The sequence below is a fragment of the Hipposideros armiger genome, unplaced genomic scaffold (genome assembly GCF_001890085.2).
Source record: "Hipposideros armiger isolate ML-2016 unplaced genomic scaffold, ASM189008v1 scaffold_58, whole genome shotgun sequence".
In the NCBI taxonomy this organism is placed as follows: Eukaryota; Metazoa; Chordata; class Mammalia; order Chiroptera; family Hipposideridae; genus Hipposideros; species Hipposideros armiger.
This window is the reverse complement of record NW_017731408.1, coordinates 2,234,408-2,260,718: the sequence shown is the minus strand read 5'-3', so window position 1 is coordinate 2,260,718 and position 26,311 is coordinate 2,234,408. Positions and strand designations below refer to the sequence as shown.

Genomic DNA, 26,311 nt, shown 5'->3' with positions numbered 1-26,311 from the left:
GGACACCAGTGGGGACTGAGACGCTCGTGGGCACTAATCTCAGACCAGGACCAGCACTGCTTATGCTGGTCCCCTCACCTGGAATTCCCTTCCCCTACATTTCTGCTCCCCTAAATCTTCCTAGCCTTACGAGACACCAGGACAGTGGTAAAGAGCGCAGACTCTGCCCCTTATTGGCTGAGGAACATCAGGCGAGTTGCTTTACCTCTCTGTACTTTAATGTCCTCATCTGTCAAAAGCTCATAGAGTTGTCGTAAGGATGAAATGAGTCAATGGGTATAACAAATAGTGTCAGCCATCAATTCAGTCGGCAGGACTTCACAAGGCACTTCCTGTTTCCTGCCTCTACAAGTAAATTCTCTGTTCTAGACTCCCACCCCATTTTATCTACCTATGAATGCCTGCATTGCTCTTCACCCTGCGTTGCTGTTTGTTTTTCTTCCTCTCCGAGACATTGAGATTCCTGAGAGCTGAGCCCCTACAGGATGCGTCCTGTGCAGCCCCCAACATGCTTCCTTCTTCATAGCAGAAGCTGATAAGCATTTGCTGAATGAATGCGGGAAGGAACTGACCTGCAGCTCAGCTCCCTGGAGCTGGTTTGCATTTCTCGTCACCATCTTTCTCTCAGATTCACTCCTTTTTCCCCCAAAAAAAGGTTTTTGTGGTTCATTTATCCTAGCTTGACCATGAATTTAGAAAGTGCCATCAAATGAGGCTCATTTACCCGGCTTAAATCAAAGACTCAAAATTGTCTTCACAAATGAAGGCAGGAGCGCACCCAGCGAGGGGGTGAAGAAAATCCTGACAGCGGCCCTGTCCCGTCAGCATGGGCTTGGCCTCTCATGTGTCACAAAGCCCAGGAGCTCTCAACTCAAAGCACAGAGCCCTGGTTACAGACCCTACCTGGTAGCTAGATTCTCATATGACAGCTCAGTTTCCTTTCCTGTCACATGGGACTAATACCTACCTGACCTCCCTTCCAGAGGTAGACATCAATGAAAGGACTCTGAATGTAAGTGCAGACAAGTAAATACAACCTCTGTGGTTTGGAAAGTATTTCAGGGGTAAATGCAAAGCTTGGCAAGTGGCTGAGCCTCAGAGACAACATGACAATGTGACAGCTGGCACAGGAAGTCTGCCAGCTCTGGACTCGTCCTTCCGTTTGAAGCATTGGTGAGGAGGCTCTTTTCCCAGGGCTGCCAGGAGGCCCAGGGAGTGCAGGGCCTGCAATGATGGAGCAGCTCTGGCTGCGGGCACCCGGGTTACACCCCCCGTAAAGGGCTCAACAAGCACGCAGAAGCACCTGACGATAAAGCAGGGAGGGAGGAACGTACAAATCAATGATCGAGTCAGGAGCGGTTTTCTGAAATGTTGCCCTGGGTCTGAAAAGCTGCAACAGAGCATTTTCAAGACTAATATTGGAAAGACTTCAGAAGTTAAGGTGAGAAATCCGTTACACGCTAATCTCCCTGTCAGTGGTGTTAGACAAAGTGCATAGTACACAGACACTGGAAACCCTAATATTTGGCCTTTTACCAGGCTTTTCTTAATTATAAATGGTTCTGTGTCCCAGATTCAACTCATTTATAGGCAATCACATCACACTTAATACTTCAGAAGCCAGCTCTGTGCAAAGGGACAGAACCTTTCTTATTCTGTGAGTTTCGAGCTCTTTTAAGTTAAGGGGAGGGTGTCACTCTGCTAATCTGAAAGAAGTTAGGAAGTTAATGTAAAAAACTCCATGAAAGGAAAGTCTTATATCCCGAGAGACGCTTCCTACAAATCAAAGTCCCTTGAATGTCACAGGCCTTAAAAAGCATCAGCCACAGCTGACTAATCTGACAACCTTATGTGGTGGAAACAAGCTCCTCTGAGCATGTGTCTGGCAGCCATGGTCACAGCCCGTCTGAAGCCAGAACAAAGGACACAGTGTGAGTGACCCCACTCCTCCCTGCCCCTCCATCCCTCACCCGGAACATACACGGAAAGCCTGCGAAGTCGGTCACTGTATGTGCCCTTGGCCGTGAACTCGGGGGACAGTCTCAGGCACCTACCTGGACTTTGGGATCCTGCCTGGCTACCCTGGGCCGCTAATGTTGGCTTCCTTATATGAAAAAAGAACCCAACACTCTCTCTCTTGTCCATTTCACAGAGCTGTTTAAAAATAAAAACTGATGGGGGAAGCACTTTACAAATTGTAAAATACAAGTGAAGATGAGGCCTGGTGTACAATGTGAGGAAACTGAAGTCACTTTCTCTCTGGTAAACTGCAAAAATGGCCATCTTTGCAATTCTGCCCATCAGAAAGTGGCGTTTTGGGCCGGCTGAGTGGCTCAGTTGGTTAAGAGGGTGAGCTCTGAGCAACAGGGTCGCTGGTTTGATTCCTGCATAGGATAGTGGGCTATGCCCACCTGCAACTAAAGTTGAACACAGCACCTTGAGCTGAGCGGCAGTGAGCTGCTAACGGCCGGCCTGATAGCGACTGGACTTGGAGCTGAGCTAGCTGGGCCCTCCACAATTAAGACTGAAGGACAACAACTTGGCTGTTCCCCTTCTCCAATTTCCCAATAAAATCTTTAAAAAAAATAATAAAAAAATAGAAAAAGAGGTGGGGTTTTGCTCCTTTCTTGAAGTGGTGCCGGCCCTGGGAATTCCTTTTGCCAACAGAATGCAGAATTGACCTTGTGTGAGTACCAAGCCGGGGCCTCAAAAGATTTTTGTACACTTCTGCTCTCGGTCTTGCAGCCCTGTAGCTGTGACATTGACAAACAGAGCTAATCTGCTGGATGACGGGAAACACAGACCCCATCATCCCCATCACTCCAGCCAGCAGCCACCAGTATGAGTGAGGCCATCCCAGACATAGAAGCCACCTGCTGACGGCAACACACAAGCCAGTCCAGCCAAAAACAGCTGAACCTAGCGCAGATCAGAACACCGGTAACTATACGGACTCCCAAGCACTCATAAATGACTGTTTTAAGCAGTGTTTTTGCAGTGCTTTGCTACACACACAAACTAACTGACACACATGCTCTCGCAGGGTGAGTTACAGCAACACCCTCCCTGTTCAGGAGGAACACAGCTAACAGACCAACTGTCCTGGTGGCTTGCAGAGGCCAGATGGGGCCTGCAATTCACCTTCCCTCAGAGATGCAGGGGCTCCTTTCCTTCCATGAGTGGCCTTGCGTGCTCTCCTCCAGGGCCAAAGCTTGAAGCTGCTCCCCCAGTCCCATCTTACCAGTGGCACAAGGCCCACCTTTCTTGCAAAATCTGCCTTGTAGTGCCCTAAGGGCCCCTTCACAGCCAGAGTTCTACCTCGAGAAAGGACTTCAGAGATGGAAAACAAATCCTTCACTTAAGAGTGAAGAAACCTGAGGCCCGGTGAGGCAACATGACCGAGATCAAACAGCTACGCAGAGGCAAGGTCAAGCCTTCAGAGCTCTGGGGTCTTTTCAGCTTTCTTTAAAGATGTAAACATTGCTCTGAGTTACACTTCTGCCTCTCACAGCTGGTTTCTGATCAGGATGCCTTGAGCCCAGGCCTGAGAGCCCCACTCTCTCCACTGGTCCCCCACCACAGAGAAGTCTGACCTGTCTTGAGATAAGCAAAAGCCCATGCAACCTGGGGCGTTTCCTGGTTTGCACTCACCAAGGCCTAACTCACAGCTCACAAGACACCTGGTCATCCTGTCTGTCCAACACAGGCTTACATGAGGCAAAGCAGCAATGCTCCCCAGACCTGGGCGGCCAGCAGCACCTCCTCAGCACCCACCCACCACCCTCCCCGCCAGGCCGCAGCCTAACACCTTGAGAGCTGATGAAAAGTCACTCTCAGGAATTGTAAGCCAAGTATAAACTTTACCTGTCCCCATCAAAACTAATAGTTTTTACCTTCTAGAGCCTTACAGCACATTTATTTGGGGCCCGAGAGTCTCTGAAAACATAATAAAGAGAACAACAGATGCCCTCCTCAGGCCAAAACATGGCTTAGGCGTGTATAGAATGCCTCGTTCTGGCCCACATGCGCCAAGTTATTTATTCTAGCCTGGCAACAGCCCACACATCATTCCTTCCCTCAGTCACTCTCCGTTAGGAAAACAAATGCCCCTCGAGACCCTCTGAACTGAGAACAGGCCAGGTAAGGGCAGGGCAGACCTTCTGAGGCCTCAGAACAGGAGGTTTTTCCCTGTTGGGCAAAAATGAAAATATATTTAGATGCTTTTAGCCCAGGAGCCTATGCAGCATCTCTGAACCCAAATCAGGAGGCTGGGGAAATGGGGGAGCAGTTAAAGGAGGGATGCAAGGGAGTAGCTTACCTTTGGTTAGTGAGTCTGGGGTCATGTCGGACATGTCCACCCGGAACAGCAGGTATTGCTGGGCTTGTATGAGGAGCCCTGGGAAGTCTCTCTCCACAGAGGCAAACTGCTCAATCTTGTTTTTCACAGATGCTAGGACCTGTCAAAAACAACATGAATGATGTTAATGCCTCCAACGGAATTCCAGCCTCAGGTATCAATATATCTTTCAGGTACATCCCTCGTTGCAGGAACTATTATGATATGAGGCACTTGCTCATTTTTAACTGCCTGAGTGTTTTGGTAGGGCACCCTCGAAACATCTAACCAAATGAAGCTTTGTGGTTTGTCTGGAATAATCTACACAATTAGCATAACAGGACGGGTAAGGAGAGCAAATGAATTAGAAGAGAGGGATTTCTGAAAAACACCACAATAACAAGGGCAGGACAGAGGGAGCCCTGTCCGTAAAATGAACAGGGATGGATGTGGGCCCAGCTCGCGTACCTGATAGAGAGAACGGACACTTGGCTGGAAGACCATGTTGGTGTTGAGGAGGAAGGAACGCAGGAGCGGCTGGGGGTAGCTGGCTAGCTGAGTGATGATCCCAATAAGCAGCAAATTAACGTGCAGCGAGTTCTCCAGCATGTTCTCCAGCTTGGACAGGACCACGCTGATGAAGGGGCCTGACGGGAGAGCACAGGGCTTCAGGGCAGGCAGGGCACACGGGAATGTCTTCCCCAACAACTAAGGAGGCGCTGGGGCCACAGCTCCCACCCAAAGCACAGCCCCGCCAGGTGCAGATCAAATCCCAACACAGGACGTGCAACCAGGTATTCTCTTGCCTCAAACCAAAGCGCCAAACCAACCACTGCCACAAAAAGACAGCAGAAAAAGGTGCACGGGAGTGAACGGTTTGACTCCATGAGCTGGTCTGATACTCAAAGTCATCATAGACCTTGATGAAGCATTCAATTTTAAAATTTAAAATATACTTTCAAAGAATACCAACCGCTGCAACAACATGGATGGACCTAGAGGGTGTCATGCTAAGTGAAGTGAGTCAGAGAAAGACAAAGGCCATATTACGTCACTTATATGTGGAATTTAAAGAACAAAATTAAAAACAAAAACACACAAAAAGAATACCAAACACACACGAACCATGTTTATCAAATACTTGTGATAACACTATGAACAGGGGCTGTCTACCCCCAACAAGCACCACGAGAAAGATTCTGTCTTGTCAAATGTCACGACGTGGAAGAAGAGGAAGAAGAGAGATGGGTAAATGAGGCTTGGGCTGTGAGTTTAATAGCCCTGAGCAACTCAGTAACACTAATTTACAGATGGCGGGGAGAGGGGAGAAAAGGGACTTGGTTTGGCGAAATATCGTTTGATATGTCATAGGTTCCTTAAAAAAAAAATCTATTATTTCACTTAAAAAAAACAGTTTATAAGTAAACTAATAAAAAAGGAGCTTCAACTAATGTGGGTCACCAGAAAATTACCATGCTCTATGTTTGAGTTCATTGAAGACGAGGAAAATCAAGAAATTAATCTGGCATTAATAAAATTACAGGGAGATGTTTTCCATTTTCACCATAAAAGTGGTCATTAAGCAAAATTAATGAGAATTCTGTATGTAACCCAGGGGGGCTACTGATGACGCCACTAAACCACAGCGTATTTATGACAAAGCACATATCCCCCTTGATGAATAAACGTGTGGTAGGAAGACTTCACCAACATTAATATAAGTTTAACAAAAATATACTTCATTACAAGCTGCTTCATTTAGAAGTGGTAGTGTAGGAGAGTAAAAACCCTTTGCAAGAAAACAAGCTATCTGAGAAATGGGAACACCAAACCCATATCCCTTACCATGTAGGCAAGTAACTGAGTAACGGCAATCGCCCCATTGCCAGGAATACAGAGCACGTCTCTAAGGGGCCTCGAAACAGAAAAGGCATCATCCCCTCAACTTCCCCACCCTTGGGATGGGGTCTGAGCTCCTCATTCACATCCCATCACACAGCAGGTCAATGAACTCTTTGACTAGAAAGCCCTTGGAGAGCCCCTGCTTACAAAACAACACTGGCAGAGTTTGCCAAGCACATTCAGAAACTATGGATTGAAGCCCCCAATTTGAAAGCAACTTGATGGGGTTCCATCAAGAACCCCAGAAATGTCAGCAGTAACTCTAAGGCATCCCAGGTAGATCACGAGAAGGCTGCTGCCCTCACTCTCCTCAACCCTGGACTCAGTCTACCCACAAACCCTCTCATCCCCTCCTCTACAGTCCCAGGCTCAGCATCTATGAATATTTCCTCAGAGGGAGCAGACAAGGCATTTATGTGGGTAGAGTCTCCTGTGAAACACATGTCTTTGAAGTGAGACCTCAACTTCCCCACCACAGTTCCAGACTTTACGTGACCTCATCCGGCCAGTCTACAAACATGAAAGTTGCTGACCGTCCAATGGCCAGAGGCGATCATGTACAGCCCATCACTACTAGGACGGAAAAAAAAAAGTATGAACCTGCGTCCTGTGGAGAATGTCATCATCTTCTTTGAATGACAGGCAGTCAAAGCCAAAAGACTGTCATTATAACCTACTAATGATATTTTACAACTTCTTGGACATGTGCAGTAAGAAATATATATTAAACCCTTTCAAATTCCTGTTTTATTCTTAGTTGATTTCTAACACTTAAAAGCTACTTAGCAAAAAGCTGTTGCTAAGGGAAACTGGAAAGCTGTTGAAAATCAGAAAACTCAGCTACAATTCAGAAAGCCACAGGTATGCACAGGGGCTGGAGGGCGTGGTTTTCCCCCTCTTCTTCTAGGAGGATGGATGAACTCCCCAGCCATGAAGTATTTAACTTTTCAGAATGACTAAGATGATCCCCACCGCTCCTCCCCAGTCGTTCACTCTTTTCTCCTCAAGAGCCTCCTCCCCTGCTCCGTCTATCCATCCCATCCTCCTGTATCTCCCAACTCTGAGAACGGACCTGCCATCATATCTCTGCCTCAGCTCTGCCAATTCGGCCTTGGAAATACCTCCCTCTCCCCCGCCAGCACCGCCTGAGGTCAGGGTCTCATCATTTCTTGTCTGGACTTCAACAGTAGTTTTCCTATTTTAATAGAGATTGAAATGATTTAAATTTTTTCCTTCTTCTTCAAACAGTATAGGCGTACAAAGGATAAAGTATCCTTCCAGAAATGTCTTGTGTATATAATAAAATAAGTGAATTATTATTTAAAACTTTTATTAATCACTTACTTTGAGCCAGGCAGTGCTCTAAGCACTTATCTCGTATCAATTTACTTAAATACAACAACTCTACGAAGTATGTTCATTATTTATCCCCTTTAAAGGTGAGTCGGAATGCCAAGTACACACAGCTTGTAAATGAGAGTGCCCATTTTAATCCAGACCATCTGTTTCCAGTGCCTATACTCTTAACCATCACAATATCTTGTCTCCGGGGGAGGAGGTGGCGGGGGTGGTTGTGGTGGTGGTGGTGTGTGTATCTCCCTTTTTGTGTTTTTAAACAAATGACAACATTCTCTACACACTGCTCTATACTTTGCTTTTCCACTGAGCAATGTATCCTGGACACTGTCCCGTATCAGCACATACAGAGCTGTCTCATTCATCCCAGAGCCAAAAAATGTCCAATCACTATGCGTGTTGCTTTAGTAAAACAGTTTCCTAGCGGGGGTCAGCGGGTTGTCTCAGCCTTTTTCTATTATAAACCATACTGCAATGAACATCTTTGAATACACATCTTGGCACAGAGACGTGTGAGTAAAGCTGTGAAAATGTTCCTAGAAACAGATTTACCGGATCCAAGCCTTGGTGCATCCTGAATTCTGACAGGACAACAATAGTCTCTTACTTGATCTTCCCGGCACCCTGCTGTCCCCCTCCAGTGCTCTCTCGATACTGCTCCAAGGCGGCCTTTTCACACACAGACCCACTCACATCCCCTGCCAACTCGAATACTTCTAGTGCATCTCCAGTGCCAGCAGCACAAGGCCCCCATGCCTCAGCTTGGCCCAAAGGACCCCCAACAAGTTGGCATCCAGCAAGCTCTGTGGCTTCCTCTCTCACGCACACTTCCTCTCTGCCTCACATCCATGCTCTGCCGTACCCATGCCCTGGCAGCCTCCTTTGTCTTCCGCCTGTGCTATCGTTCTCAGCCACCTTAGCGCGGTAGCTTCTGCTCACTGTTCCCGTCCCTCTGTGAAGCCTTTCCCTCTCCCTGCGCTGGGCTCCCTTAGGACTTGGCACACAATGACTAACAATGCATTTCACTAAGGGAGTACCGTTCTTTGTTGATGTCTCCTCCGAAAGTCTGCAAATCCCTTCATTTTTATATCACTAGCACCTAGCATAGAGCCTGTCAAATATTAGGAGAAGCAATGAAATATTGATGAATGCACAAATAAAGTTAATTAAATAAATGAAATGGAACCCTTTGGTTTTGCTGGGAGAGAAATGTGTGGGAGCATCAATCAGGACTCCATGGAGAAACAGAAGTTAAGCCTCAGGACATTCTCAGAATTCCAGAGACCACAAAGTTCACATACCCAGAGAGAGGAAAGGCGTTTCCTGAAGTTGTGTACAAGTTTCAAAGGAGGAAAAGGCAAGTTTTAGTGACCATTACCTATATATATAAAAAAACTCACATGTTTTGTTGGTTCTCGGGTGTAAAATATTGATGTTATGTCATAAGGTATTGTGTTAGCTTTTTCTGCCCTAAGCTATACTTTGTTTCCTCAATTTACATATTTCCCAGGGATGACGCTCCTTTCTAAGAAAGCATCTTCATTAGCCATGGGTGGCCTGATGTCCCAACTGCATACAAGTTGGGGGTGAGAGTAAAGGGGGCAGGTCTCAGACAAAATTGGGGCCTATGCTGGTGACTTCTGCCCCTTTCCCTCCACTGAGCGCTGCACCCCTCCTTCAGTCAGCCGGGGGCCTCCCCTCCTCCACTTATCAACTGGGAAAATTGAGATTATCTAATCCTTTTTACTTACGTTTTGAGTGACTGATTGAATTTTAATTAAAACACATTCACACTGAAATGTTATCTCAACTAGAACCTCAAGCCTTTTAATTGTGAAATTAAAAGCTTTCTCCCTGTTTAAATAAAATTTCAGGCATCAGTAAATGGATGAATAAATATTAAGAGGAGGGTGGAAGCACCCCTTGAAATTATATTAAGCCTACCTGGCTGGACCGGAAGGTAAAGGGATTTCATCTAGTATTTGGGGTGACCCAAGGAGGCGGAAGCACGGTCCCTGCTCACCAGGCTGCTCCCTACTTCCTGGGGAAGGACAGGCCTCAGCTAGGCTGCTGGGGGCTGCCCCCCCACCCCCTGTAATCACAATAACGAACCCCCAGGATCACACTGAGTCCTCACAGGGGCAACAGGAGGGTCAGGGACACCAAGGCCACATGGCTGGAAGTGCCAGAGCCAGGGTTCCCCACAGGCCTGACTCCAAAGCCACTGTCTGTCCCTCTGGTAGGCCGGCTCCTTTAAGGACCTCTACTTGCCACCCAAATACCATTCAGGGGTCCCGCCCCGACCAGTCCTGTGCTTGATGCCAGTTCTCTCTGCACCACGATTTGCAGATTCAGTTTTCCTGGCTCATATTTAATGACATTTTCCATCGTGATTCCTCACCCCGATCCCCTTACAATATCCTACCCGACCACTTTGCTTCCTCCACGACATCTACCTGTTGTCAGGGGTGTATCACCGGAACACCCACTCTTTAGTTATGAGTTTATGTGTGCCTACTGTACTGATTTTTGGATGAAGATTTTGTGACTATCTGAAATGAACGCCCAGGCAAAGGCGTGACTGACCCAACGGCCCCTGACGTGCACACAGCTACATGTTTTCAGCAGATACTCTGAGCGCCTACCAGGTGGTGTGGTCCCTGTTCAGGTGCTGGCCATAGAGCAGAGAACAGGCCAACACCTGGGCCCTCATGGAGCATACATTCTAGTGGGGGAAAAACATAATTTAAAAAAAATACACATACAAATAAACGCTAAGAAGAAAAAGAAATTAAGACTAAAGGGAATGAGGCTATTAAATAATGAGACTGCATTTCTTGTGTGGTCTCATCAGCCCTGTTACTTTATCAAGGGAAGTTACGCCACAGCAAAATTGAACCTCTAATTTGCTGGGGGGCTAAAAAAACAAGACAGCTGTTGCAAGAATGACAAAATAAAACGAGACAACCCCCTTTGCTCTTTACAAAGATACTTTTGCCCCATGAGGTAAACGAATAGATAACACTCCTTACCTCCATCTACCTTACTTTCCTGTTGTAAGAGGTACGAGTACTTTCAAAAGCAGAAATCACAAAGCAAGCTAAGGTGGTCACCTGTGAACGGCGTGCTCTGAGTCCTCGTGGGATAGTGACAGGCAAAGGCCTTCTCGTCTCTCACCCCAAATGGGGACGGCAGGGTCTCTGCGGCAGGAGCCTCTGCGATAAAAGAGTCAAAGTCGTCTTCCTCTTCCAGTTCCTTCTTCCCCTCCTCCTCCTCTTCCTCCTCCTCCTCCTCCTCCCTTTCTGCCTTGCTCTCCTCTTCCTCCCCTTCTTGCTCTTCCGTGAGGAGCGAGGCATCGGGTGAGGAGAAACTGTGCTCTATGAAGCCCTCGGTGCCAGAATCCAGTTCTTTAATGATTTGGTCATACTGGGCAATGAAGTCTTCCCGCTCTGGGCTAACAGCCGTCAGGTCTGAACTGTGCTCCACCCCGGGGACAGGGGCTGCTGACTCTGAGTTCGATTCCGGGGCCACCTCAGGCTCATTCTCTTGTTTTGGTTCCTTGGACGCATTTTGAGCCAGGTCCGAGGTGTCCGTGTGAGGTTCCTCCTCTAAGTCTGTGTCTGGCTGAGGGCTGGGCAGGGGACCGTTGTTCACGTGGGGACCATGACCCTCGGGCTGGCCCTGGGATGGAGGCCGGGCAGGTTCCTCCTGTGAATTCCTAGCGTCCTCAGAGTCCTTCTCCGCACACAACCTGTACACCATCACATCGTCCTGAAAGTCGGACTCTTCGATGTAGGACCCTTTGAAGAGCAGGATGGCGTTCTTCTTCATCTCCTGGATGTGTTTGGGGGGATCGATCGGCACCGGCGGGCCAGAAGTCTCCGGATCGTTGTCAGGCCCAGGGGAGCCCGCATCCGCACCTGAGGAGATCCCGGTGTCATAGCTGTCATCCCACTCCAGTTCCGTCTGACTCTTGTCCTTTCTCGGAGCCAGCGGAGGCCCCGCCTTCCTGGGGAGCGGCTGCGGGAGCCCGAACACAGGGTAGGCGGGCTGGATGGCGCTGTCGTCTGTCAGACCCTGGAGAAACGTCTCAGGGTCAGGGGAGTCTCCGTCGTACAGGGCGGACCAGACCCGGCAGTCCCTCATGCAGCGCAGGATGTTGGTGTGGGCCTCCCAGAGGTACTGCAGGTAGCTGATGTCCAGGGCTTTGCCGTACTCCACGATGCAGGCCGACGGGGAGAGTGCCACAGGGCGGGGCTGCTCCACGGGCCCTGCCATGGGAGGCAGACAAATGTCAGAAGGAGCCCCGAGCCCCCGCCTTACACTTGGGAGAGGTGTGGGGACAAGTGCCCTGGACAGGGAGGTGACTCATCGGGCGGCTAAGACTCTCTCCCACCACCTACTTTGGCTCTCATAATTTCTGATTAAATGAGTTCCCAATAATAAAAAATAATGGTTAGGTTTTAAGAAGGAAAGATGAAAACAGAAACTCTACCCTCCTAGGAGATATAGAACCAATATGGCCAATCAGATACTGGCCTGAGCCCACAGAAAAAACTGTTAGGCAGCAGTCATTAGAGAAGTAAGAGCTAATCATGGCAGCCTCTCAGGTTGCTGAGAGGATTAAATTAGGTAATGTATCGACTATAGTACCTGCCACAGCATTAATAATTAAACAGATTTTTATGTTGACTCTAAAGTGGTAATACATGAACTGGGGGAAACAGATTTTCTATAGAAAACCCTGGGTTTTTAGAAAAGCCTGTTGACTCATTCTGCCTTTGTGGGAACTCCTGGGTTGTTGATAATTACCAAATGGTCTCTTATGATAAAGTGATGTTCGGTGCCAAAATAGCCCTTATAACTCCGGAATTCTTGCAGTGTTATCATATGGTACTCTGCCTTTGATGTTAAAAGTTCTCAACTGCATAACTGGAAGTAAAAGGACTTGAGGGAAAAAAAAAGATTCAAAGAAGGAAAAATACACAGTCTACCATTTCTCAACCATCTACCATGTGGCAGTTGCTTGATCAGTGCTATCTGATTTAATCCTTACAACAACCTTATAACACAGGTCTTATTTTCTCCGTTTACAGATGAAGAAACTGAGGCACAGAGAGAAAAGGCCCCCCAAGCAGTCAGCAGCAGAGCCACAACTCCAGCAGTTAGTCTCATGTCAACCCCTGTTCTTATTTAATTCAATGCCACACCTTTGCAAGTTTCTGGTCTCTTTATTATCTAAACCTCTGCCACACCGGGCTAGAATCAAACTTTTAAGAATACACATTTTCAGGTCATTAGGGTAGATAGAGTTCATTATTTTTAAAGCTCTACTGTTAAAAGGTTAGTGTTTATCTCATCCACTTTTAAATAAAAAAAATATTTTAAAAAAGACTACTAGCAATATTTTATTTAGCACTTACTACATGCCAGGTAGTGTTCTAAGAGCTTTATACGTCTAAGGTCATGTATCTTTGGAACAACCCTTTGAGGTAGGTTCCATTTTACACATGAGGGGAAAAGTAAGAAAGGTTAAGTAATTTGCCCAAGAAATTTGCAGAGCCCAAGATTCAGAGTCCTAGCTCTTAATCACTGCACAATGATCACATCATCTATCGACCCACCTATCTACCTATGTAAACATCCATCCATTAGGGCATTTATCTGCTGTAAGGCAACCCCAGAGGCAGGATGGTAGAAAGAATGTGGACTTTGGAATCAGAGGACCTGCCAGCTGTGTAACCTTGAACAAGCCAATCCCTCTGAGTTTGCTTCTTCAACTGTAAAATTTGAAAATCCTTCTTGAAAGGATTAGATGTGATAACACAGAGAAAACATGTGGCTAGTCATAGACACTCAACAGTCATATGTTTAACTTGAATTTTGAATTCCGCAGCAAGACCAGCCACAGAATTATCCTGGAAAGAATGTTTTCAGTAAATAAAAAAGACATCAATTTTCAAATATGTTTAAAAAAGTAACTACTGGATAGGAAAATATAAGCTATCTATACTAATTTACTTAACAGGAAAATATGTTTAAAATCCAGCTTATTATATTGCCACATAAATTATTACTTTTCATGTATATACTGTATCTTTATTTAAGACCAAGAATCAGTAAGACAATCTTCATTTCTAAAAATTACATTTATACTAAACATGCTGCTATTTTCTTAGTCAAGCAGCCTGGCGATAGCTGAGTGTACAGAGGAACACTGTTTAGGGAATAGCAGAATATAGATGGAAAACACCCGAGTTAACACCAGGACTGGACAGGCAGAATATTCCTGAACTGAAACAGTCTTCTGACCATGAAAGATACACAAATGTCCCCTTGCTCCAGCTGTCTGCCAGAGCGCCATCGTTGATACAGGTGACAATTCAAGTTTTACTTGTACGAGCTCCACTGCAGCTGGCAAATAGCACAGGAGCACTATAACTCCCGTAAAAACGGTGCATTTATGAAAGATCGCTCATTAGGTCAACCAAATGAATCAGATGCTATTGCCATATCACAATTTTCAAGTTTTATGATGATATATTATTGACAGGGAAGCATCCACGAATGGGCCACTTTGGAAATTAAGGACTAATTATATTTTCGCTATAGCCATCTCCACATCCCTCACCCCTATTTTGTTTTAGGAGCCATGCTGGTACACGTTTTCACATTTGGATTCTGGGGGCGACATTAGAAAGCCGAGTTAAAATAAAGGTCTGGTGCACACTGAATCCGTGACAGCTGGGCCCATCAATGAACACTGATTACACAGTGGCCACAACTGCTAACGAAGCAGGAAAGGACCCCAACTAGTCATTTATAAAAGAAACGGGACTCCTCATCTTGTTACCCTGCCCTTCCAAAGAGACACAGATCCCAAGGAGAGATGCAATCTGGCATCCTTTGGTTTAAAGATCATCACTCGCATGTTCCTACCTGAACTAGCGTGCGCACACTTTGACCAGAGGATATAATCCCTCTCTTGGTTCCCAAGCGTCAGGGTGATGCCACTGGAGCAGCAGACAGGGGTCAGGGCAAGGAGCTTGGCCGCAGAAACAGAGTAACAGTCTCTCTCCTTCACAGCCCACCTCTGACTCAGCATCATGTGATTGCAAGGAATCAGATACCTGGAACAACAAAAAGGGCCCACATTCAGTCTCCACCATGTCCATTCCCAGTCAGCCACCTCCTAAGCCACAATCAGAACTAGTCATGGCCAGACCCATCCTCTGCCCACTCTCAATCCATCCATCCCACCAGTCCCCAGGGTTCACTTGCTTAAGACTTGTCAAGAGCTGCTTTCTTCTGACAGAACTCCCCTGTGCAGAGCATTTGAGGGCCTTCACAATTTACTGTCCATAAACTTCCTCATCTCTTAATGGACCTGCTATCCCTCTTTGCCTCCAATGTAACCTTCACCTGGAGTGTGCTTCCCCCTTTCCCTGCCTGACAAGTGCCTTGTCATCCTACAAAGTCCAGCACCCATGTCACCTTCTCCAGGAAGGCCTCCGAGCTTCCTACTCCAAGACAGAGAGTCTCTCTTCTTCCACTATGCTCACAGCTCTCTACTAAAACACAATTACCTAACACCACAGTTATTTCAGTGTTTGCCTCCTCAATATAATGTGCTACCAGAGCCAAGGACCTCCTTCAGTAGTTTTGTTGTGTAATCTCAGAAACTCTTGACTCACCGTGGGCTCTGAAGGACAGCGGAACTGCTCCAAAGAGCAAACCTCCTCTCATAGTCTCAGGGGTGACCCTGAGCAAATATGGTGGCCAAAGAGTCACCAAAGAGCACTGGATTCCATTTCACACAAAACATTTTGGGTGGGTAATCAAAAGCATCTTAGTATCATTATGAACCTGGAGATAAGAAAAGCTGGGTGATCGTTTCTGGCCTGTCTGGAGCCCATCACGGGCTTCATGGGTAGAAGGAAGTGCATTTAAATGGCTTACTTTCTTAACAGGGAGAAAGATTATGCTGTTTATCAAAGATGGAGCAACTGGGATGGAGGTCTCATAGCCAGAGCCAAGTGTCACACATGTGTCCCATAGCCAATTCCAGGAAAGCCTGAGGCCTTATGGGAACAGCCTCAATCTTCACTAAACTGGAATGGTTTTGTTTCTGTACTTGAATTTTGAGAAAAGGGCAATGCAGTAAAAAGCAAGCTATGATGAAGGATTCAGTGCAAAAGATAAAAAGTACAATTTTTGGGGTATGTCCTGAGGCCTATAGATATTAAGCCATCTCCCACATCTGTCGATCCAAGTGAGGAAACCCTATGGTTGTAATGATGACTCACCTACTGCAAGAGCCTGAGTCAAGGAGAAAAAAGATTTAATTCTCTTCATAGTATTTTAAACAAAAGGTCTTCATAACTTTCAAGGTATGAAATGACAAGCTCGCCACTTAACCTTCTGTTCTCAAAAACAATCCAACCATTCCTCAAGTTCTATCTAGGTGGCCAGGTAAGGGGGTCCTCTTCTCCTTCCCCCGGTCCCCATGGGCATACACACACATCTGAAGCCTAAGCTGCTGTCACTTAGCTCCAGACACACCCCACTGTCTGACATGGAGGCATCTATTTTGTAAGTTCAGTTACAAGAAAGGGTTACAAGAATAAAAAATAAAAATGGAGGAGGGCAGTATGGGAGAAAGGGCAGGTCTGTTCTCGCTCTTGGCCCAGCTTTGGGGACCTGTACCTGAACCCTATGGAAGGAGAAATGGCTGTTGTCAGTGGAAAATGAAGGAGCTCTTCTCACAGGATCCCTGTGAGCAGAAATGCTTTGGTGAGGCAGAATGATGCCAGGGAGAGAGGCCTTCTCCCACCTGTCTGACCACAGCACATCCCTGGTCCCATGGGAGCAAGGGGAGGCAGTATGGCTGCAGCACCTCAGCACCCGAGAGCAATCTCAGGAGGGGTAGGGACCCAGAAGGGGCAGCGGTGAGGCACCACCAACCAAAGAAGCCTCAGCAGGAGAGGAGACGAGGGCAGCGGCTCCTATGGCAACTGTGGTCGGGGACACACTTATTCACAAACCCCTCCTTTAGGGGCCCCCAGGAGTGATGGCTGATGCTTTGCAGGGGGCCAAGGTCTTAGAGGAGAAATGGAGGTGAGAGCTAGGGAAACCTATCCTGTGGTTGCTGATGTGAACTCTTCTCTTAAAGGCTTGTGAGGCCTAGCAAAATTCAGATTACACAGGATTTATTGTATTCGCATTTTGATCATTAATTATTTAAGAAATAAGCCACTTCAATGCTTTTATATACTGCAGGAACTCAATGACTACTTACAGCTCAAACCAAGCATATTTCATAAGTTGATATATATAGATTTCTACTGTTTGTTTGCAGTGTTTAAAAAAAAGGCACACTGTATCAAAACTAATAAAGCCATTTATCAAATATCACCAGTGAGTAGCTTGAAATTATAGAATTTCCTTAGAATAAGGAGTTATTGGGAATTTGCAACTTTGCAAACACATACTTTCAGCAGAGACTAAGGATTTTCTAGTGAGTAAATCAAATAAAGGGAGAGTCCCTACAGGTTGAAGGAGAGGTTCTACAAAAGTAGAAATAGGGGCGTCAGCTCAAATGAATAACCCTCCTTGTAGTCAATGCAGTACTTCTACTGTGCTCTTACAATGAAGGCTTATCCCAGAGGAAAGCGCAGGAAAATTGTACATTGACCCTCTATCTTTCCATCATTTATAGGGAAAGATAAGAAACAAAATAAATGTTCATTGCAGTGCTATTTACAATAGTCAAGATATGGGTAATTTAGGTGTCCATCAATAGATGAATGGATAAAGAAGATGTGGTACATATATGCAGTGGAATATTACTTGGCCATAAAAAAGAATGAAATCCTGCCACTTGTGACCACATAGATGGATCTAGAGGGAGGGGATTATGCTGAGTGAAATAAGTCAGAGAAAGACAAACACCATATGATTTCACTTATATGTGGAATATTTTTAAAAATCAAAAGAATGAACAAACAAAACAAACTCATAGAGACAAAGAACAAACTAATAGTTATCGGGGGGGGTGGCATGGGGATGGGTAGAAACAGGTGAAGAGGAATGTAGTCAAAGACGGTGTGATAACTTTGCATGGTGACAGGTGGTTACGAGACTCAGTGTGGTGATCACATCGTAAGATATATAATTGTAGAATCATTATGTGGTATGCCTGAAACCAATATAATATTGTATGCTAACTATACTTTAACAAAAAATTTTTTTAAAACCCAGAACACATGTCAGACGCTCCCCAAATGTCAAATACCAAAATGAAGTAGCTGTCGATAGCAGAAAAAAAATCACTGAGGAGTTTAGTATAGGTGTTTGTCATCCAACTATCTTTCCATTTATACTACAGTTATTTTGTTTAGGGGTTTTATTTAAATTCAGAACGTGGTAAAAATAACCAGAAAGTAATAACTACCTGATTTCAGAAGTCCAGATTACTCAAAGTCATCCCTCAATACAGCAGGAAAAAAAATACATATTGTCCATATTGTCCTCCCTCTTTGTATTATTTCCCCAACTGTCTGCAACCCTGAGTCTATTTCGTATTTTCTGGCTATCACTCATTCAAATAAATCATCATCACTTCCAAAACAACTCAGTGACAGCCCGTCGATAACAAAGCACACATTGCCTACTGCTACACTGACAATAAAAACAAACACAATGAAGCAGTGAAGTACAATGAGGTAAGCGAGGTGCTTTTTATGAGATGATGAGAACCTGAATAATGCACCATGCAGCAAAAATCTACAAAGCAACGATAGTGAATTTCAAAAAGATCGTTTGGTTTTCAAAAAATACTCTGGCCATATTTCTCCTATTCGTCCTACCCTAGGGGAGTTTGAACAATCAATTCCTCAGACACCTACCTAACTCCCAAACAAGATGGAAATGTCCCTGACGTGTACACACAGCTTCTCTTTGAGCAAAACAGCCTTTGTCTGAACACGACAGGCAATGCAGTTCATAAAGCTGACAGTGGACCAGCACTTCTGAAAAAAAACACCCTAGCCAGGATGTTCATAGACGGCAGAGTATTAAGCAATTAAATTTTGCCTAAACTGGGAGGTACCAGGAACATGGGGGTAATCTGTCACTTCACTGCTTGTCAGCATGTCCTGCCCGCCATTCGCCTATCATATGTCACATCCATGGAGGTGGACAGTTTCTCCTTGGTTTTCTGCTCACTAAAATAGCCTCTCTTTGGGGAATATCTTATTTTAACTTACTTTTCTGATTTACTTTGCTAAATGAAAGAAACATATCAGTTGCAAATGGATTATCACTTTGAAATGTCAATATTTAAGAGTATTTGGATTGCAACAAAAATTGATGTGCAGTTATTTATTTATCACATAAACAACTTCATTAAGAGGATTCACATACTCTTCACTGCTCTACTGCCTCTCAGATCTATAAACTTATCATGGGCATTACAATGACAACAATGGCAACAACAAAAAGGATGGATTACAAATCTATCTTTTTATGTCCCTTAAAATAAAGTTTAAATAACTGGCTGAGTAAGGACTTTTTCATTGTCCTTGCGTTTGATTACAGATTCTAAATCAGGACAGACATTGTTTTCATTAGTTTAAAATGTATTTTGCAGAAAATTCCACTCCCTCAAATTGGTGTAATACTTTATAGCATTTCAAAACATTTTCACAGATAATCACCACAGTTGATCCTCCCAAGAACCTTATGAGGTAGCAAATTTCAAAATCAGAATAGGTCAAGCCAAATCAGCAGTTCATTTTCCCTCTGGGGCTCTAAATGGATATGTTACACTTTTATCATTCTAGCCTCCACTGTTCATAGCCCTGTTTTCATACTTTTTAATCTCCTTATCTCTTCCTGCTACAAACTTAGTAACTTCCTCAGTCTAGCTTCTAGTTCATTAATTCTCTCTTTTTTTATTGGTTTCAGGTATACAAAACAACATAATGATTAGACATTTATATACCTCACAAAGTGATAACTCCAATAAGTCTATTACCCATCTGACACTGTACAGTTATTAGAATATTATTGACTCTATTCCCTATGCTGTCCTATATATCCCCATGAGTATTTTTAAATTATATTTGACATTCAATATTATTTTATATTAGTTTCAGATATACAGCGTAGTGGTTATACACTTTGGGAAGTCATCCCCTTTTAAGTCTAGTGCCCATCTCATTAATTCTCTCTTAGTCTGTCTTAAGTGCTATTTACCCCAAACACTCCGTTTTCATTTTGATAATTACAGTTTCTATTTTTAAGAGCTCTAGTTGGTTCTTCCTCAAATCTACCTGTCATTTTTGCTTGATTATTAAAATGTCCATTTTCTTAACAGAAATTAACAAGTGTTAGCAAGAACACTGAGAAACTAGATACCCTGTGCACTATTATAGGCATGTAAAATGGTGCAGCTGTTACGGAAAACAATAAAACATTTTAAATAGAATTACTATATGATCTAGCAATTCCACCTCTGGGCATATACCCAAAGAAGTGCTAGCAGGGTCTTGAAGAGATATTTGTACACCCGTGTTCATAGCAGCATTTTTCACAACGGCCAAAAAGTGGAAGCAACCCACGATGTCCACTGACAGATGAATGGAACAAAATGTGGTATAAACAATGGAATATCATTCAGCTTCAAGAAGGAAAAAAACTTCTGGCACGTGGTACAACATGGATGAACCCTGAAGACACTATGCTAAGTGAAGTAAGTCAAGTACAAAAAGACGAACACTATATGAGGCACCTAGAGAGGTCAGATTCACAGGACGGAAAGTAGAATGGTGGCTGCCAGGGGCTGGGGGTATGGAGAAGTGGAGAATTATTGTTTAATAAATACAGAGTTTTGGTCTTGCAAGGTGAAAATAGTTCTGGAGATGGATGGTGGTGATGGCTGCACAACAATGCAAATGCACTTAATACCACTGAACTGTACACTTAAAAATACTGGGTTGCAGGAAAAGTCATGACACATGTTTGCAACGAAAAACATAGAAAAAATACGTCATGACTTTTCCAACAACCCAATCGTTATCGGCAGTAAATTGTATGTTATGTGCCTTTTCCCACAATTAAAAATAATATTTAAATGTCGGGGGGTTGGATCAGTGTTCAGAGGACAGAGACCAGGAAGTAGAGGTTTCCTGGATGCCTACCACATGCCCAGCTTTTTTTTTTTTTCTCTTCTCATGGAATCCCCCAGGCAATATGATAGAATTAGAAACAGAGAATGTATTTAATAAAGGGCAACTATTAATATTTTATTATTATAGTATCATCACCATCCTCCTCATTAAAAAAAAAACAAAAACAACAATATCAACAAAGAAGAAAGAGAGGGTAGGACCAAGAGGTTATATCTGGCATTTTTTTCCCCATTATTCTACTCAGAACCTATGACAATGTGCCCTTCAATCACTTTCCTGGGAAATTACGAGTCCTGACTCACCTGGAAATGACTAGCCCTGACTTGAACATGTAAATATTTCAACCATGAGCTGACTTCTTCACCTTCATAAGGTACTGGTCTGGCCTCAAAAGAAGTCTTAACTCATATGATCTCTAAGGACAGTTTTGAACAAACACCTCTGTCTAAGCAGACCAAAGGTGCAGAGAGTTCACCTTGTAAAGGTCACTGAACAGCCAGCTTGCACCGCCTGAGCTAAAGTGACCTGGTGACCCAGCCTGGGGAAGCTCTGTACCTCTTGAGCAGGGCCAGGCTTCCACGCACTCTGAGAGAGACAGCTGCTTTTCACACCATCAAAGAAGCAGTCTTCAAGAATTTAACATTTAAATATAATCAGGTTTTACCCTTGTTGGAGGCAAAGTCTGGTTTTTGGCAATAAAAAAAAGGCTTTAACAAGCTCTCTGAAGGATTTCATTCAGGCCTTGCTAATGCATTCTGTCATATCAGTAGAGGCTTGATGGGGAGCTCAAGTAATCCTTTTAGGGCAGATAACTAATGCTCTACCCAGAAGACCCAAAGGATTTCTTTAGGATAGGATTTAGTCTTTGCTAAAGCCTTAATATTAGTTACTGAGGACCTGATCTAAACCCCTCTAAAGTCCAAAAACTCTTTTTAAACTTAGAAAGTGAATAGATGACACTCTCCCATAAAAGGATAACTCTGTGAAGCCTCCCTCCACCATGATGCGACCACCAACCTTTCCAGCCTGGTGTTTTATCCCTCCGTCTTGCAGGATGCTACCACGGCAACTGCACCATTCCCTAAACCAGTGGTTCTTACATTCAGCCAGGCATCAGAATACCCCGGAAGGTTTGTTACAACACACACCCATCCCCCAGAGTTTCTGAGTCAGCACGTCTGAGAGAAGGCCAAGGTTGTACATTTCTAACTAGCTCCCGGGCCACGTCACTGCCGCCGTTCCCACGATGACACTGCTATCCCCTTATTTTTCGAGCTACCAGTGAGGAAATGCTGCTACGTCCATTGGAATGTCATCTCCCCAGTCATTCTACTTACATTCTGTCAAAACCCCCATGGAGGCTGGGGGTAGCCCAAGTGTCCTCACTCATCCCCAGCTCTTGGCCTCTCCCACCCTGATTCCCAAAGAGGATCAAAGGAAGAGCCAGGAAGTCCAGTGAGAAGGGGGGAGGTGGAGGGCAAGCCCGGGGACCCTAATGGGCTTCTCCTTTTTGCCTCTGCACCACCAGAGGCGGGTGTGAGAGCATACACCCCAGCCACCTCTCCCTCTCTTCCTTTACAAAAGCAGCTGCTGCCCTCAGGGACCCCAGAAAGAGAGGCAGAGCAGGGCCAGGGAGGGGTTTGGGGTTTCTTAGTCCCCTGGCCAAAAGAACAAATTAATGTCATCTTAATGGCAGTCCACTTTAACTCCCAACACCTGTCTTCATATACCACCATTTCATGAAAACATTCCCACCTGTCTTCTGAAAGACATACCTTTCTACCTCATATGCAAGTCCTTTTCAATTCGTCTGCTCCAGCCTTGCCACCCCCGTCCACTTTCTGAACTGTATACAAAGTACTCATTAAATACTTACTGATTTTAATTGAAACATACAGCTCAGAGAGAGCACACTGTATGTGTACCATTACCAAAGCTAGAGTCATAGAAATTATATATCAACAGCATTTCATATTTGGAAAAGTTGTTTTCAATGACCCAGGTCCCCTAAAATCGTACTTCAGGAGAAACATTCAGCCACAAACTAGAGAGCTTTTATACTTTTGAAAATTTCCAAACATTCTATCTATTCTTTCTAGGAGTAGATTTATGACACAATTGGTTTGGCCCCCTAAAAACTTTTAATAGTAAAACTAAAATTAACCTTGGGAAATAATGCAGAAATTAAATTGATTTTCTTGATTTTTTTTCCTTAAAAGCATGGCCCCTACTTAGCTTACATTACCAAAGAAAACCAACCTAGCAACAGTATAGAGTGAGTTTTCCTTTAAAGGGAACAAAAGATGGCAACTCACCTTAAAACTAGTTGTAACATCACATCTTCACAGTGTAAGCCGATGAGAGTTCTGAATAATGCCAGGGACACCACACAGAGCTGGGGAACAATAAACACACATTCTATTTCAGATACTGGAAGGACAGCTCTGCTCCCCACAGATGGTAAATAAATGAGGATTACAAAATAAAATGGCCTCTTTTCTTTAGCAGTTTTGATATGGGGGGGAAAAAAAAAAAGAACAATGCTGCTGCCGAGAGTGCGTATTCAGGTTATCAGTTCTCTGGATTTGACTAAGAAAGACTATGCCTGGAATTATGCCATTACGCAGAATTACCCTCCTACAAAACACCTATGCTCGCATTTCCAACTTTTTAAGATCCAGAGAAACCCGCCCCTATAACTCACCAATGCACATGTATGCTAGGTGTGCACATACATACACACTCCAACATGTACTCTTGGACCAACACTGTATGGTTTTATAAACTATAGTAGCTAAGTGTATTGCCTCACCCACACGCAAGCGATCCTCCGGTTGTCCCTTGTTTTCCTAAGTTATTTTCAAATATGACATTGGTTATCTACAAGACAGGCTAACAGGAAACTGCAGGTACCCTTGCCAACTCTCCCTGCAACGCTCTCAGCTCCAAGCCTCAGCTTCTCTTGGCTTTGGGGCAGACATTCTCCTTGGTCCCATTTCCAGTAGTGCTGAGGGTGTGATAATATACTTTTCTAAGTTCATTAAAAAAGCAACTTCTTTCAGTGTCTGATTTCCAAAAAGTAAAAATAATAACCAAGCAGGGAAGATACTCAAAGGTGTATTATAAACTCACCATGCCCTTCGGGGAGTAAGCTTTGACCATTCTATCAGGCCACTTAAGTAACTTAGGCTCTCCTTCTCTGTTCGGGGTGTGTGCATTGGAGAGTTGTAGGGGCGATTGTGTCTGGATCTTAAAAAGTTGGAAATAGGAGCACAAGCATTTTTTAGGAGGGTGACCCTTCGCGGTGGCATAATTCCAGGCTTAGGCTTTCTAGTCAAATCCGATAGGACAACTGATAGCCCCAATACACATTCTATGTATATTCCTACAACTCAATAATAAGAAGACAAACATACCGTGCTAAGCACCCTAGACATTGATTTGCAGGGGTTACTATGGCAATAATGTACATACTAAAGTACTGCTAACCAAAGTCACCATGATTCACATCCCCAGAGCTTAGTCATCTTATAACTGGAAGTTTATACTCTTTGACCAACACTGAAGTTCTATAAACTAGTAGCCAAGTGTATTGTTGCATAAGCTTAACTTATTTCTAAAGGTTATTCTATATACGCTGTCAATTATTTGGTTCAGTTCAGGTTTAGGAATTTAACTTTCAATCCATTAGTATCTTTGAATCTAAAGTGTATCTCCTGCAGATCTTTTCTTATCCAGTCTGACAATCTCTGCCTGTTGATTAAATGTTTTAATCTATTCACACTTAATATTATTGATATAGCTCAATTTATGTCTGACATTTTACTTTTCGTTTTCTATATGTCTCAGGTTTTTCTGTTCCCCTGTTCCTTTTTCACTGTCTTCTTTTGCATTAAGTGACTATTATTCCTAGTGTCACATTTTTATTCCTGTAATGATTTTCACTTTTTTAAAAACTTATTTTGTTAGTGGTTGCTGTAGGCCTTACCATATACATCTGAACTTATCAGACACTACTTCAGATTTATACTGAATTAGCTCCAGTAAAATATAGAACTATTACTCTTATATAGCTCTATTCCTTCTAACCCCCTTTTGTGCTATTGTTATACATATTACAAATTCAATAAATTATTATTCTTTTACTTTTAAAACAATAATTTCAATTAAATAAGATAGCCTTTGGGGAAGGGGTTGCAAATAGTATAAGAGGATTTTCAAAGTTGATCTGAGCTCCAAACTAAAGAATGACTACCTAAATTCACAACTGCCTAGACTTCCATTTCAAAACACTCATGGGCAGACATAGGATCTCTCATACCCAAACCTGATACACTCTGCTGTTTTGGCTTTACCTGCGCTTGGATCAATATGTTCCCCTGCACTGTGCCTCCTCAGAAGCGCATTCTGCTAGTTCCACAGAAGAAAGTGCCAACCCATACAAACTGAGAAAAATGTCCTCTGAAAGGCAGTAAGTAAGTGCCACCTCCCTAACAAAAGGACTAGTAATAGCAAAATGCATTATGTAGTCCCAAAACAAACAAAAAAATGGCTGCAAGAAAAAGCGGGGTGGGGGTGGCGGGGAGAAGAGAATATTTATTATCTTATTCCAAAAACCAACTCCCCTGAAATCTGTTCGGAGTTATCAATTCCCTTCCTCTGGGGCTCTCCTTACCCGAAATGGGGTGTTGATTCGGCTCGTGAGAGTATCTAGGATGTGGACATTCTCGTGCTGATGCAGCAGGATAAAACGGAGGAAGATCTCAAGTAGTGCTGGCTCGGAGATGCTCCGCAGAAAAAGGTCCAAATATGCAGTTGTGGTCATGACCTCCTCCACAGTCACCTGGGACCAACGACAAAGTGAGCACAGGTGAGCATCCTCTCGCTGCTGTGCTACATGCCTCCACGACAGCCCCGGGCCTCACCACATTGACCTCATCAAGGCAAGAACACACCTGCTATGAGAACACACTTCAGAGCTTCATCTGAAGCCTATAACCTATTCACAGTCCACAATACCTCATGCTGCTTCTGCCCTTTAATTCAGTAAGGGAAAAGCAAAGGCACGAAGGAGCAAGTCAAGTGTTCAAAGAACTCTAATCATCAAATGCAGTTCATATACCATCACTATTTTAGTGTGTAATCACAAGGGGGGGAAAAAGATAATGGAAAGTATTTATATGGTCAGTAAAGGATTAATTAGACAGCTCAGTATAACTTGTTTCATTATGAGTCACTCAAATATTTATTGAGACCTGCTGTGTATAAGGAGCTAGAAACATCAGAATGTATGTTTTAACCAGGAAGATGGGTTGTATGCATATATGATCCAGCAAACCAAAAATAATGTAATAAGTGGCAAATGAGAGGTAAAGATACCAAGTGCCACAGATGTTCAGATATGTTTCTGGAAAGTTGCAAGTCAAATTTTTATAACCGAACAATATACATAAAGTGTTATTCATAAAGTGCTATAAGAGTTTACTGATTATAAAGTAACTGTGAATAAATACATATATATATA

At 44.0% G+C, this 26,311-nt stretch overlaps 1 protein-coding gene across 12 annotated transcripts in view; it reads right to left on the bottom strand.

Moving 5' to 3' along the window:
* FHIP1A (FHF complex subunit HOOK interacting protein 1A) overlaps positions 1–26,311 on the bottom strand; it is a 208,684-nt gene that overhangs the window by 8,720 nt on the left and 173,653 nt on the right. For all 12 annotated transcript variants that reach the window (XM_019641183.1, XM_019641189.1, XM_019641182.1 and 9 more), the window contains 6 exons: positions 25,463–25,630; positions 23,103–23,182; positions 14,534–14,724; positions 10,708–11,865; positions 4,805–4,983; positions 4,319–4,457 (listed from right to left, as the gene is read on the bottom strand). In XM_019641183.1, coding sequence (XP_019496728.1) covers positions 4,319–4,457; positions 4,805–4,983; positions 10,708–11,865; positions 14,534–14,724; positions 23,103–23,182; positions 25,463–25,630 — 1,915 coding nt within the window. The remainder of the gene's footprint in view (positions 1–4,318; positions 4,458–4,804; positions 4,984–10,707; positions 11,866–14,533; positions 14,725–23,102; positions 23,183–25,462; positions 25,631–26,311) is intronic.